This window comes from Saccopteryx leptura, chromosome 3, assembly GCF_036850995.1.
Source record: "Saccopteryx leptura isolate mSacLep1 chromosome 3, mSacLep1_pri_phased_curated, whole genome shotgun sequence".
Taxonomy (NCBI): domain Eukaryota; kingdom Metazoa; phylum Chordata; class Mammalia; order Chiroptera; family Emballonuridae; genus Saccopteryx; species Saccopteryx leptura.
The window spans coordinates 355,898,336-355,912,134 of NC_089505.1; the positions used below are offsets into that span (position 1 = coordinate 355,898,336).

Here is a 13,799-nt window from a genome sequence, read left to right on the forward strand (position 1 = left end):
GAGAGGGAATCTGATCAAAGCAACTCCTCAGCCTCATCATCTGTAAAATGGAGATTCTCAAAACCTTGTCGTGAAGATTACATTTTATATAATGTGTCTGACAAATAGTTAAATGTTTATTTGCCAATATTGATATGACTCATTTCTGGCTGCTAAGCCTACAAACACCTCAGTTTCTACATCTGAAATAAACACTGAGATAAAAATTCTCTATTTCAACTGCACTTCATCTTATACATTTTAAAATAATTATCAAAAATATGCGAGCATAAAGATGTTACTCCAGCCCTGGACGGACAGCTCAGTTGGCTAGAGCATCATCCCAAAGCACAGAGGTTGCTGGTCCAATTCCTCAGTCAGGGCACATACAGGAACAGATTGATGCTCCTGTCTCTTTTTCTTTCTCTGTTTCTTTTCCTCTCTCACTAAAAACAATAAATAAAAATTTTAAAAAGAAGAAAAGATGTTACCCTAATGGTAACGACTTTGTCTCAAGTACTTAATCGGGGCAATGGCCTGCTTGAGAGTTTCATTAAAATAGAAAGTTTCTGTAGGGGATGATGGAATAGTTATCGTATAATGAAATACGTGCATGCAGGATTCCGATGAACTGTAAAGAATGAATTATCCACCCCCCCCCTTCTTGATAAAACATATTTTAAACATTTAAACATGTCTTATATTGCAATATTTGTATCTTGTGCAATTGAAAGTAATCAGAAATCTGTTTCCGTTCTGCCACAGGCTACAACATTTTTGCAATTGGCGTGGCCGATGCAGATTACTCGGAGTTGGTTAACATTGGCAGCAAGCCCAGTGCACGCCACGTCTTCTTTGTGGATGACTTTGATGCCTTTAAGAAAATCGAAGATGAGTTGATTACTTTTGTCTGCGAAACCGCGTCAGCAAGTGAGTTCTTTGAAATGTGTGCTTATTCTTGCCGCTTAAAGTCTGAATTGTTTCATACCAGTTAAATAACGAGTCCGATCTTGATCTAAGGAAAGAATATTGTCTTGCAGAGCTGTTCCTTATGCAGACATTGTTTTATGTTTCAGAATATTTGGAAGTAAACCTCCCCTCTCCCAGGTTTAGAGTTTTAGGTTGGTAAGACTTTCCCTAATGAGATGAGAGTTCGTGTTCGAACGCAACTCTGCTGAAACGGCTGTAACAAATAGTTTTCAAAACTCCATTAAGATTGCTCATCAGGCTAACCAGAATTGAGACATCCCAACGTATGCTCTTAAGTGACCACCATAGATTTTCATGGACTCAGAAGGGGAGAAGGAAGCTATGCCCCTTTGGTTTTAATAGAAGAAGTGAGAGCACTTTAATATTTAGGAATCCACAGAAAACCATAGCCACATCTGGTTTGGATTTCCCTCGCAACTGACTTCCGGAAAGGTTGTTAGCTTCCTCTTCTCAGGACAAGGGAGAATATGTTTGGGAAATATCTGAATGAGGGTTTTATATTGTGTGTTTTTTCTATTTGTTTCCCAGCCTGCCCACTGGTGCACAAAGATGGCATCGATCTTGCTGGTATGCATTATCATTATCACTTTTTTTCCAAATAGAATTATATTAAATAACTCCCACTGGGGGGTCTTTTCATTTTTAATAGGCTGATTTTGACATTTAAGATCCTAAGATGTCTGTTTATCCTTTTGCTCTGTCTGGTTGTTTTTAGGATTTAAGATGATGGAAATGTTTGGTTTAGTTGAAAAGGATTTTTCATCAGTGCAAGGAGTTTCTATGGAGCCTGGTACCTTCAATGTGTATCCTTGTTACCGACTTCATAAGGATGCTCTGGTTTCCCAGCCAACCAAGTATGTTTCCCTTGCTAGCTATTGAAACCAATCATGTGTTTATTATATCTCACTGGGAAAATGATATCAACTTTTGATATGTTGTAATAGTTCGCAATAAGATTTTCTATACTATTTAGAGCAGATGATGTTTAAAAACATTAGACTCACATCCCTTATCCTCCTTACAGAACCAGCTTCACCTAAAATAAGACCTGTTCTAGCTCAATTAATGAAAACTAGTTTCTCAGGGGTTAAAAGCCTGACTTCTCTCTTTCCATGCTCTATATGCAGTCTATCAAGAAATTCTATTGTCACAGAATCTCAACACCTCCACTGTCACCACCATCTCTTCCCCAGATCACTGTAGCAGCCTCATAGTTGGTCTCCCTGCTTCTTCCCTTGCCTTCTTAGAGTTTATTCTCAAGTAGCAGTCAGAATGACTCTCGTGAAATGTAAGTCAGACCACATCACTCTAAGATCTACTAATGGTTCCTTATTCATTCCCCTTGGAGTAAAAGCCAAAGTTCTGAATGGCATACAGGGCCCTACATTATCTGGCTACTTGTTACATCTTTGACTTAACCTCATGTCTCTTTTAGTCCATTTTCCAAACACACTAGGCATACCCCACTTTTGTCTCTTTGCATTTGCTTGATGACTTTTCCCCCTTTGGGTTTTTTTTCCCAAATGTAACATTCTCATGAGCCTCTAGGTCAAGTTAATGCTAATGACAATTAAAATTGCAAATAATCCATTGCAGCATTCCCAATCCTCATTCTGCTGCTGTATTTTTGTTGTTGCTGTTGTTTTTCTCTGGCAATTCTTATATTCCAACATACTGTATAATTCATCCCACTAGAAGAATTTAAGTGCTTATACAAGAATACTTGTCAGTTTTGTTCACTGATGTATTCAAAATACCTGTTACCATGTCTGGCATACAGTAGGAATATTTGTTCAATGAATGAATGAACTAATATATAAACAAGTGAATGGGATATTTTTATTTATGCAAATCACACTTTCATTTTCAAATCCATGCTATCTTGTCACAAATTCACATATTTAGTCATATAATTAGTAACTATTATGGGGCTCTTCCCAGATGTAGAGTGTGCAGTTGATCTACATCATTGTTAGAGAGATGAGATGGTGTAGCAAGCTGGGTGCCCCAGGAGGCAGACCTGGAGGGGGAGGGAGACCGGGGTGCAGGGAGGTTGATGAGGACGTGCCCATGTGGAAACAAACAGAGGCAGTCGGATGGGGCCCAGGAGAGAAGCCAGGTGTGAAGCGGTCTCGAGAAAGCTTCAGCTGACCCACCCACAGGCATTCTGGAAATGGAGCTATCACCGTTGGCTTGTGAGGCTTTGAACCTTGTATATCCTCAAAGACCAGTCATTGAGAAGAGATGCCATTGAAAGGTGGACATGACCTCGGAAGAGGCCTCTTTTTTCAGCTAAGGAAATTGTTGCAGGGAGCTGGTATCTGAGAGCTGTCTACAGACATTATTGCCAGCAGCAGGAATAAGATGGTCTTAAGTCTTAAAGGTGATGTATATGGTGCCATCATGCCACACAGAACAGACAGGAATATGACTAACTCCCACATGTCGTAGAAACTAACAATGTCTTAAATTTTACCAAAGGACTATAAATAAATGTGACTAATAATAATAAAACTTTTGAAGCTACTTAAATGTTCAGTAAGCAGTGACCTGATAGATAAATTATGAATAGCCAAAAAAAAGGCTATACAGACATTAAATATCATGCCTTTAAAAATAGATATGGTTTGTGGCTTTTTTTTGTATATTTCTGAAGTGAGAAGCAGGGAGACAGAAAGACAGACTCCTGCATGCACCTGATCAGGATCCACCCGACATGCCCACTAGGGGGTGATGCTCTGCCCATCTGGGGTGTTGCTCCATTGTAACCAGAGCCATTCTAGTGCCTGAGGTGAAGGCCATGGAGTTGTCCTCAGCACCCAGGCCAACTTTGCTCCATTAGAGCCTTGGCTGCAGGAAGGGAAGAGAGAGAGAAAGAGAAAGGAGAGTGGGAAGGGTGGAGAAGCAGATGGGCACTTCTCCTGTGTGCCCTGACTGGGAATCGAACCTGGGACTTCCACACATTAGGCTGACGCTGTACCACTGAGCCAACCGGCCAGAGCCTAAAAATATTTAAGAAATATGAAATGTGTAGTAAATGGTGTTAAGAAAATAAAGGTGCAGAACTATATAAATTGGAAAATACAGGAATTCTTTAAAAACTGGATGGAAATGTAATACATCAAAAACAGTGATCACCTCTGGATGGAACTAATGGTGAGCTGTTACTTGTGTTTCTTTTCCCAACTCTTGTATATTTGTGTTTTTCATTGTACTTGCTTTTATAATTAGATGCCGTTTTGAAGAGGGATACAATTAAATATTATTGTCATTCCCTTTTCAGGTTCTTACATCCAGATGGATTGCCTTCTGATTATACAATCAGTTTTTTATTCCGGATTCTTCCAGACACTCCGGAGGAGCCATTTGCCCTTTGGGAGATTTTAAATAGAAATTCAGACCCATTGGTTGGGGTCATTTTAGATAGTAAGTAGATAACATTTGCACCCACATCTATGAAGGATGCATGCGGCATGCCATCTTGCCTGTTTTGTGTATGTTGTGGGATAACTCACTTAAACAATGCAGTTATGAAACAGTTCATTCATTCATTTATCTGCTCACTGAGTTCCTACTATGTGCCAGCACCAGGTTCTAGAATATAGTAGTACTCACGTAAAAGAGAAAATTACTGTGATAGTGAATACTGCAAGGAAGAGTAAAGTTGATAGGGAAGGAGGAGTCAATCAGAGGGGTGAGGCCAGGAGTTCATGTTTTGAACCTGGATATGATAGTTGTTAAGATGCCTGTTGTATATTCTACACACACATACAACCCCCTGCCCCGTCAGATCAGCAGCAGTGTATTTGGGAAGAATTCTGGCATGGAGAAATGAATTTGGAAGTTGTGTCTAGATAGTGGGTCCAGAAAGAGAAGAGAATAGATCTGAAGACTGGGAAACACCATTGTTCTGATGTTGAAAGGTAGAGAAGGAACCAACGAAGGAAGCTTCTTAACCTCACACTATTGGCTGTCACACATAAGAATCGCTGAAGAAGATCATCAAGTTTTTGGTTAATGTCAATGAGTGATCTAAATGGATTTTTAGTTTAGAATTCGAATGAAGCAAGGAACCAAAAATTTAGTGGCTACTGTTAGGTGCTAACTCAAACATTTGGATAAGGAAAGAATGTTAAGCTTGTTTTCACCTAGTATTTGTGAAAGGACTTTTCAGTACATGGAAATGAGTCAACAACTAAATATGATATTGTGAAAGCATTTCGCATTGATATTAAAACTAAGGGAAAGCTACAGATGAAAAAGGTGTAAGCCACTAACTACACACACACTCAGGACTGGAAAACAATGAAGTCTCTCAAAATGATTAAGACTAGCTTTTCCTTTTGAAAGCAGAGTGAAGAATTAAATTGTAACCTGGGAATGAATTAGTGAGAAAAAAATATTCCTATTTCTATGTAATAAAATATTCTTTGTAACATGAAATGCTCAAGATTAGGAAGGTTTTTGTTTGGTCATAATAAGACATTGGAATATCACTCTTTTGAGGTGGTGTAAGTTGCATGTCCTGAGAAAATTGGTTGCTATAGTGGGTTAATTAGGTAAAGAGTCTGGTTTCTATTTCTAAAGATTTGATTAACTTTATTCTCCCTTTTTGTTTGCCTCTGGTCCTAGCTTCAGACAACTGGCTTTCAAGAGGGTGATAGAGTTGAAAATGTAGACAAGGAAGGATAGAGGAAGAGTAGGTATAGGAGTCTTTGCCTCACTATCATCATCACATGGTTAAATCAGTTAGGACAACCAAGGAACAGCCCAAGCAACCCAAGGACTGTAAATCCTTCCTTATTCTTCGCTATGTTCTAAACAGAGCTTCAAAAACAATTCAGCCTTGCGTTGAATTAGAAAATTATTCATCCATTTTAATTCTTTCTAAAATGTTTTTATTTTTATTTGTTTGATTAGATGGTGGGAAAACCTTAACATATTTCAACTATGACTACAGTGGGGACTTTCAAACCGTTACTTTTGAAGGACCTGACATTAGAAAAATTTTCCATGGAAGCTTTCACAAGGTAAGTAGTGCCTTGGTAGAGGGGACTGTGTTATTAAGCAGGCATTATGTGTGACATAGAAAGGATTGCTGGTCGACCTGGCTACCAGTGCAGATGAAAATCTCAATCAGGACCTGGCCAGTGGTTCAGGGGATAGAGCATCTGCCCAGCATATGAACATCCCAGGTTCAATTCCCGGTCATTGAACCGGTCAGGGTACATTAAAGAAGCGACTATCTGTTTCTCCTCCCATCCCTCTCCTCTTCTCTCCCTTTCCTTCCCACAGCCAGTGGCTCAGTTAGTTCAAGTGTGGCCCCAGGGGCTGAAGATAGCTCAGTTGGTCCAAGCTTATCAGCCTCAGGTGCTAAAAATAGCTAGATACTCAAGCATCAGCCCTAGATGGGGTTGCTGGGTGGATCCTGGTCAGGGAGCATGCTGGAGCAGCATCACTAGTTTTTTTCTCTTCACTTAAAAAAAAAAGGGGGTGCAATCAGATGAATCGTGTTAAAATGTAAAGATAGATGTAACTGATTATACTTTTATTTTTTTACATATATGTAGATAACCTATCACTACCACCATAAAAGTTATCCTGAGGACACATTTTATAAAATGTGACTTTACTTGCTCTTATTCTGATTTGGCGCTTGTGGTAGGAGCCCTGCTCCTTCACATTGTACATCTGTGAAACACTTAGGTTTGGTGGTCACTGGAATAGACATGCTCCCTTCCAATTTCTACTGTTTCCTTTGTGTTTGCAGGTAAGCCCACTGATTTCTGGGCTGCTAGGTGTGCAACACCAAGACTGCAGGGAGAGCAGAGCATTTACTAGGTGGTGGGGCAGAAGCCTCTTAGCTCAGCCCTTCTTGCCCTGTTAAGTGAGAAAAGGGATGTAGCACAGCCGTCTTCATCTTGGCTGTCTCCTGACACGGTCAAAACACAACTTTGCTACTTTCTGGGGCTTTGAATACTGTAACTGCCTATGAATAATCACATAACAAAATTCTACTCTGCTTTGCATAAGAAGAGTTGCGTAAAAGTATAACTTTTTTCCTGGTTATATAGGACTTTACAAAGTATCATGCAAACACGAGATCAATTAGTTCATGGTTCAAAATGGTCCCATTAGCATCTCTTTGGAGATATCGTAATTCCTTTTGACACAATTCTTTTTTTGGTGAGGCAATGTCTACTGCAAAGTCCTCAAGAAAATTGTCGGGCACATGAAAAGCATGTGAGATTTTATGACTGTTAAAAAAAATACATTGCCATCTTCGGCTGTGTAATGAGCACGGACATATCATTCTCATTCCAAAGAATTCTTTGTGAATTTTAGGTAAATGGTAAGCTTTGTTTACCTTACCAGAAGAACTCAAAGACCTGTAGGTAACATTCATTAAAAATTGGTTTTAAATTTATAAATTTTCAAGTTTTTTAAAGTAATATGAAGAAAAATTTTTCCTTCACTTTGCTAAGTTTTTAATAAAGGTAAACAGCCAAATAAAGTAAGAAAGGCATATCATAAAAAAAGTTACTTTCCTACTAGATATATTTATGGTAAATCTTGATGCAAATTCCATTTGTACAGATCAAATTTGATTTGCTTATAACTTAAGTGATAATTAAATAAGTACTTTACCTTAATTTCTTAGTGATCTTCAGTTGGCTTTTTTTACATCTGGGATAAGAAGCATGGCCTCAAGGTTTCTTTCAAAATGTTATAATTATATAAATAGATCTTTAAGTACAATCAAAGAAGCAAAATATTTTTGAAAACTTTTCATTGTCTCCTTTTGTAAAGCAAAAGATTTTTTTTAATGTGTATAATCTTCTTCACAAGTTAATAGTTCTTAAAATATGAATATTATATAGCAGGTTCTCTAGCACTCAGCATGAAAATTTTTATAATTTATAATAGTTAAAACTATTCCAAGGCTCAAAAATACATGAGTCAAATTATACCCTTCTAAATGATTATAAAACAAGTAATTTATTCCAATATTGTTTGTCTGGGTAGATTATGGTTAATTCCTTTATGAAGAAGAAAGAATTCCCCAATGCCTCCACTATTGACTTAAATTATTTGTATCATGATACAATTTAAATAAAATATTAAGTAAAACTGGTGTAAGTTTTTATGCTTTTAGTTCTTATACAACAAATAAACAAAAATAAATTAAGATGGAATAAAATCTATAAAATTAAAAGTAACATTATTTTTGTTTGAAAGATGACATTATTTCAGGGACACTCATCCTCTGTTTACAATATGATTCTCATAACTGTGATTCATGTCCAACACTTTTTCTCTGAACTACCATGATACCTTCCCTTGTACAGCTATTTGTAACTTCTTTTGGCATTCATTTAATGTAAAATCATTATTTACCTATTAATTCTCACTAAACAAGTACAGTAGCCCACCACAAACAAGAAGTACCCATGGGGCAAAAACATCATAAACTGAAATGCATCAAAATTTCATGGCAGAACTTGCTTACAATGTGTCTCATTTAGAATAAACTTACCTTTGACCATCACCTGCATGATAATGCAGATTTTTTCCAATTGTCACAAAGAATGTGTTGACTTCTGAATATATATATATATATATATATTACCATGGACCTCCTGATCTCAGAAATTCCAGTTTCAGAAAACTGGACCATACATTAAAGCCAAAGAGCTTTATTTTATTTGTGCCTGGAGTTGCTAGAAAGCATTCCTACTTCCCCATTAGATTGTAGATCTTTTCTCCTCACTTTAAATAAAATATTATTAAAGTGTGGTTTGCCAATGACCAATAATATTGTAGAAAACATGCTGGTAAGTCAATAAGCATTCTAAAAATTTTTAATACATTCATGTTTATATTAATGCGCATTCAGAAAAGGCATAACTCTTACAACATCCTTGTGATTTCAAGATATTATTGCTTTAGAGGAAGGCTAGATTTTTTTAAAAATGAATCATTTCAAAGTTACTTTAAAGGAAAGTATTAATTAAATAAAAACAGAGATGGTACCTAAATGTGGGACAGTCATGGAGGTGGAAAAAAGCCTTTCTCTTCTAACAAAATGCATATTGGTGGAATTCCTGCTCTTTTCCTTCATTCTTTTTTAGTGATGCAATCGTGTAAATTTGGTTAGTGTTCCTCTTACTTGCCTACTAAAACATTTTGACTTTTATCTAGCTCCACATTACTGTCAACAAGACTTTGGCCAAAGTGGTTATCGACTGCAAGCAAGTGGGTGAGAAGGCAATAAATGAGTCAGCTAATATCACAGCAGACGGTGTTGAAGTCCTGGGAAGAATGGTTAGATCCAGAGGACCAAATGGAAACTCCGCCCCAGTAAGTGGATAAACAAGTGAAGCTGTGCTATTGTTATAGAAAAAATATTTTTAAATTATAATTATTTATTACCAAGAAGATAAGTTCGGTTAAGGGATAGATGGGTGAGTGGATGGATGAATAAATGGATGGATGAATGGATAAATGAATGGATGGATAGATGGAGGGATGGTCAATAGATGATGGCCTTTATAAATTAATAAAAACATGGATACTCAAAGCTCTGGGCAGTAAACTTCTGCTATGTTATACTCCAAAAATTAAGCTAGTTTATTTTCTAAAGATATTTTAAAATTCAAACAGTAAAATATTCATCATATGGCTTGTGGCATAAATGGTTTGTTAACGAGAACCAAAACTGTAAATGAACTTCATTTATATAAGCAAATATAGACTCATACAAAATATATGGTTATTATACACAGGAAATTGACATAAGCCTCTCATTTGGGTTAGATTTGGAAATTTAACAACTAGATTTTTGCCATGGCCAATGTGAAGTTCACCCTTTAATCATATAGTTATTTAGGTGACAAATTATTTTAAAATAATATCTTTTCCGTCGTACAACATGGACTTCAGCCTGGGAGACTTCCATGTGGCAAAGAAATCACATTCTCTTTACTCACTTCCCCCAAAAAGGATGGTGCACACAAGCTTTTGTTTTAACACCATGCAGTCATAGCTAATTACCAACATTCTCTAATTTGAGCCATTCTATAGTTAGAACCAGTTTTATTCTTTTAAACAACTCCAATTTTTCTAATCTACAGTTCTCTTCTATGTCACAGAAAAATAAAATTAATTGTGAATTATTGTTCTTGTCTGACACTTTCATAGATCGGGAAAGCTAGTCAGTTAAATGAAACTTTAGAAAGACCTGGTGGTTTTCAAAACCTATTTAAATGGACAGTCATTTTGTACAAGTGAAGTTGTCTAGTTTGTCACATAAATAGGATGAAACATGCCGACTGAATGGAGAGATCCATGCTGGTTGAGTGGGAGAGAGGACACGGGGTCGTGGCTGTCCTCACCTCCAGAGGTTCCTAAGGGAACACAGCTCTCATCGCACTACTCCAGTGTAACTCATTTCCTTTACATGCTAATCAACAGTCTGGAGTGGTCAAGTGACTTAATTTGGGACTCTTTGCTATTTCGTCACATTTCTCTTTGTGGTAACAACAGAAATGAAATCTTTATGTACATTGATGCTAACATATATAATTTATTGTGGTGACATTGGTTAATAAAATAATATATGTTTCAAGTATACAATTCTGTGATACTTCATCTGTGTGTCACATTAAATGCCCACAACCCAAAGTCAAATCTTCTCTTGTCATTATATATAGTGTTTGACTCCCTTGGCCCTTTATTACCTCCCCACCACTCTTACCTCTGGTAATCACCATGTTGTATGTGTCTATGAGTTCTTTGTTTGTTTGCCTTGTTTGTTTTGTTGTTGTTGCTTTCAGTTTTATATCCCACATATGAGTGAAAGCATATGATTCTTGCCTTTTTCTGTCTGACTTATTTCACTAAGCATAAGTGTTGAGGTATCTTTAAAAGTGCTTTTCTACTCTTAGTTGGAGAACTACAGATTAAGTGATTAGAAAGATAGACTATAAAAGCTGTGAAAGGCTCTCCTGCTTTCACTTATAGTGAGAGACCTTTAAAAATGTTTACATGATATTGAGGAGCTGTCTCCGTTTAATGAGTGGCATTGTATGCTGATTAACAGACATGCCATCTTGTGCTTCATGGAAGATACTTTTATGATAGCACACTCCAGAATTTATAAAGATCCAGAATTAGCAAACTAAGGATATCTTGTAGGGATAAATGGATGTATATAAATGGGTGCTTGGATGGACAAGTGAATAGACTCTAATTTAAGGAAAACAATTCTAGTTGTATGCTATTCTGGGCCTAAATTACTTATTAAATTATTATGTTTTTTATTCTATAAATAATACATATAAAATTCCTTACACTTAACAAGTATTCAGTGAAGAGAAGCTATTATTATTGAAGGATGTCAATAATACCTTCTCCATCTCACCTTTTTTAAACCTCTACTACTTTATTTAACACTTGATTATTTGTGGTCATATATTTCTTCCTCTTTCACATATCTGCAGTCCATCCCTCTAGCCAAAGTATAAATCCTTCTGTATAGCAACCACAGTATGTCGTGGTCTTCACTTAAAATCACACCCTTCTATCCTCCATCCAGTATCTAATAAATCTTATATGAACAAACTAAGTTCTCAAGAAATACATGATAGAAATGAACTAGAGTGTCATCAGTTTGAATTTTATCACATCATTTTTTAAAATGTGTTGCATAGATTCTATTTATGTATGGTACTGAAGACCATTGAGTGATATATATCATACCCTCTCCTAATTTGTATTTTACAATTATAGTTTTATAATTACAATCATTTCAAATTACAGTTACAGTTTTATAATTGCAATTATTTTAACACCCTATGTAATAGTGGTACTTAAATATATGGCCAATTAAACATCAAAGAATTTATTTCTGAAAGCAAAAGTTCCTGCAGATTTTAGTCCTACCGGCAATAAATCTTTAACCTTGTCCATTAAAGAAAAGCAATTAAACAGAGCACCCTCTGTGGTAACTTCCAACCAATAGTAGACAATGGGGAATTTATAGAAGTCAATAATTAAAAGAGTTCTTTGTAAGGCTAGTAGGGAAAAAAGCTGTGGCCTTTGTTAGAATCTAGAATTCTACAAAGGATTACCAAATAGATTTTCAGTCTGCCCACTTCCTGAAGAATTTGATTATGTTGAAATGGGTAACATTAGATTAGATTTTAAGAATGGGATTGGAAGTTTACTTGCTTTTGGGGGGTTATTACTTGTTTCAGTGCAGGGCAAGAGAGAAACTTCAGTCTTCAGTTTTCAATTTAGAAATTACAGATTGCTAAAAAAAAAAAAAAATCTTGATACGCATTTGTATTCCACTACCTAGCAAAAGGGAATGTGTAATGTGCAAGTTTCGGATTATTTTATGGGGCTTATCACATCATTGAGATTATTAGTTTTACAGATCAGCAGTCCCTGGGAAAATTCAACAATGATTCAAGAAATGCCAAATGATGGAAAAACTCTAAATATTTAGTCTTGAAACAAAATATGTCCTTTTTAAACCAAAGTTGAGTGGAGAAGATTTTAATGGATTTAGAGATATAGTATGATACTACTATATTGAAAGTACTCACATTTATAATAAAAACAACTTTGTTCTGCAAAGCAAGATTTTATAGGCAACGAAAGTCCCTAGTGGGACTAAACTAATAAGCAGGCTTAATTTAGCCATCAAAACACATGTGGGAAGAAACTTAACAACTGTTCTTGTTTCCCCATCTTCTTTCTCCTAAGAAGTGTCTTCTACTTTTTCTGATACCTAATGAAACTATAGTGATGCCAGTCAGAGATGATTCTAGAAAAATTTTGATCATCTGGTATAGCAGGGGTCAGGAAACTTTTTGGCTGAGAGAGTCATGAGCACCACATATTTTAAAATGTAATTCTGTGAGAGCCATACAATGACCCGTGTATGTTATGCATTATCCAATAAAAATTTGGTGTTGTCCTGGAGGACAGCTGTGATTGGCTCCAGCCACCCACAACCATGAACATGAGCGGTAGGAAATGAATAAATTGTAATACATGAGAATGTTTTATATTTTTAATGTTATTATCTTTTTATTAAAGATTTGTCTGTGAGCCAGATGCAGCCATCAAAAGAGCCGCATCTGACTCGCGAGCCATAGGTTCCCGACCCCTGTGGTATAGGATCCTGTTTATTAATGTCTTTCTTCCACCTTTCAAATATAACACTTATCCAGTTGACATGTGTTTAGCCCTCAGCTGTTAAAGATAAATACAAATTGTTATGTAATTATTTTTGTTGTTATTTTTTTATACGAGAGAAACGCAGAGAGAGAGACAAAGAGATAGGGACAGACAGACAGGAAGGGAGAGAGATGAGAAGCATCAATTCTAGTAGAGTGAGTGACCCCTTGCTCAAGCCAGTGACCTTGGGCTTTAAGTCAGCAATCAAGCCAACAACCATGGGTCTTGTCTATGATCGCATGCTCAGCCACCCTGCACTCAAGTTGGATAAGCTGTCGTTCAAGCTGGATGAGCTATTGCTCAAGCCAGCGACCTTGGGTTTTGAACCTGGATCCTCTGTGTCCCAGGTGGACACTCTGCCACTGCCTGGTCAGGCTAATAAATTTATTTACCGAATAAAGCTTTTTATGTAAAAATCAACAGTAGGCTAGTGAATAATTCTATAAAAACAAATATTTCTAAATTACAATAAAATGATTCCACAAGAATTCTATCCTTTAATCCTCAAAATAATAATAGTAGTTAATGTTATAACATGCCTACTTCAGACGAGGCAGTATGTACTTTTTTGTGATGATCTC

General features: G+C 36.4%; 1 protein-coding gene across 3 annotated transcripts in view; it reads left to right on the plus strand.

Annotated features, from left to right (window-relative positions):
- COL14A1 (collagen type XIV alpha 1 chain) overlaps positions 1-13,799 on the plus strand; it is a 219,744-nt gene that overhangs the window by 123,566 nt on the left and 82,379 nt on the right. For all 3 annotated transcript variants that reach the window (XM_066379414.1, XM_066379415.1, XM_066379416.1), the window contains exons 29-34: positions 745-909; positions 1,498-1,536; positions 1,685-1,823; positions 4,253-4,395; positions 5,890-5,999; positions 9,172-9,330. In XM_066379414.1, coding sequence (XP_066235511.1) covers positions 745-909; positions 1,498-1,536; positions 1,685-1,823; positions 4,253-4,395; positions 5,890-5,999; positions 9,172-9,330 — 755 coding nt within the window. The remainder of the gene's footprint in view (positions 1-744; positions 910-1,497; positions 1,537-1,684; positions 1,824-4,252; positions 4,396-5,889; positions 6,000-9,171; positions 9,331-13,799) is intronic.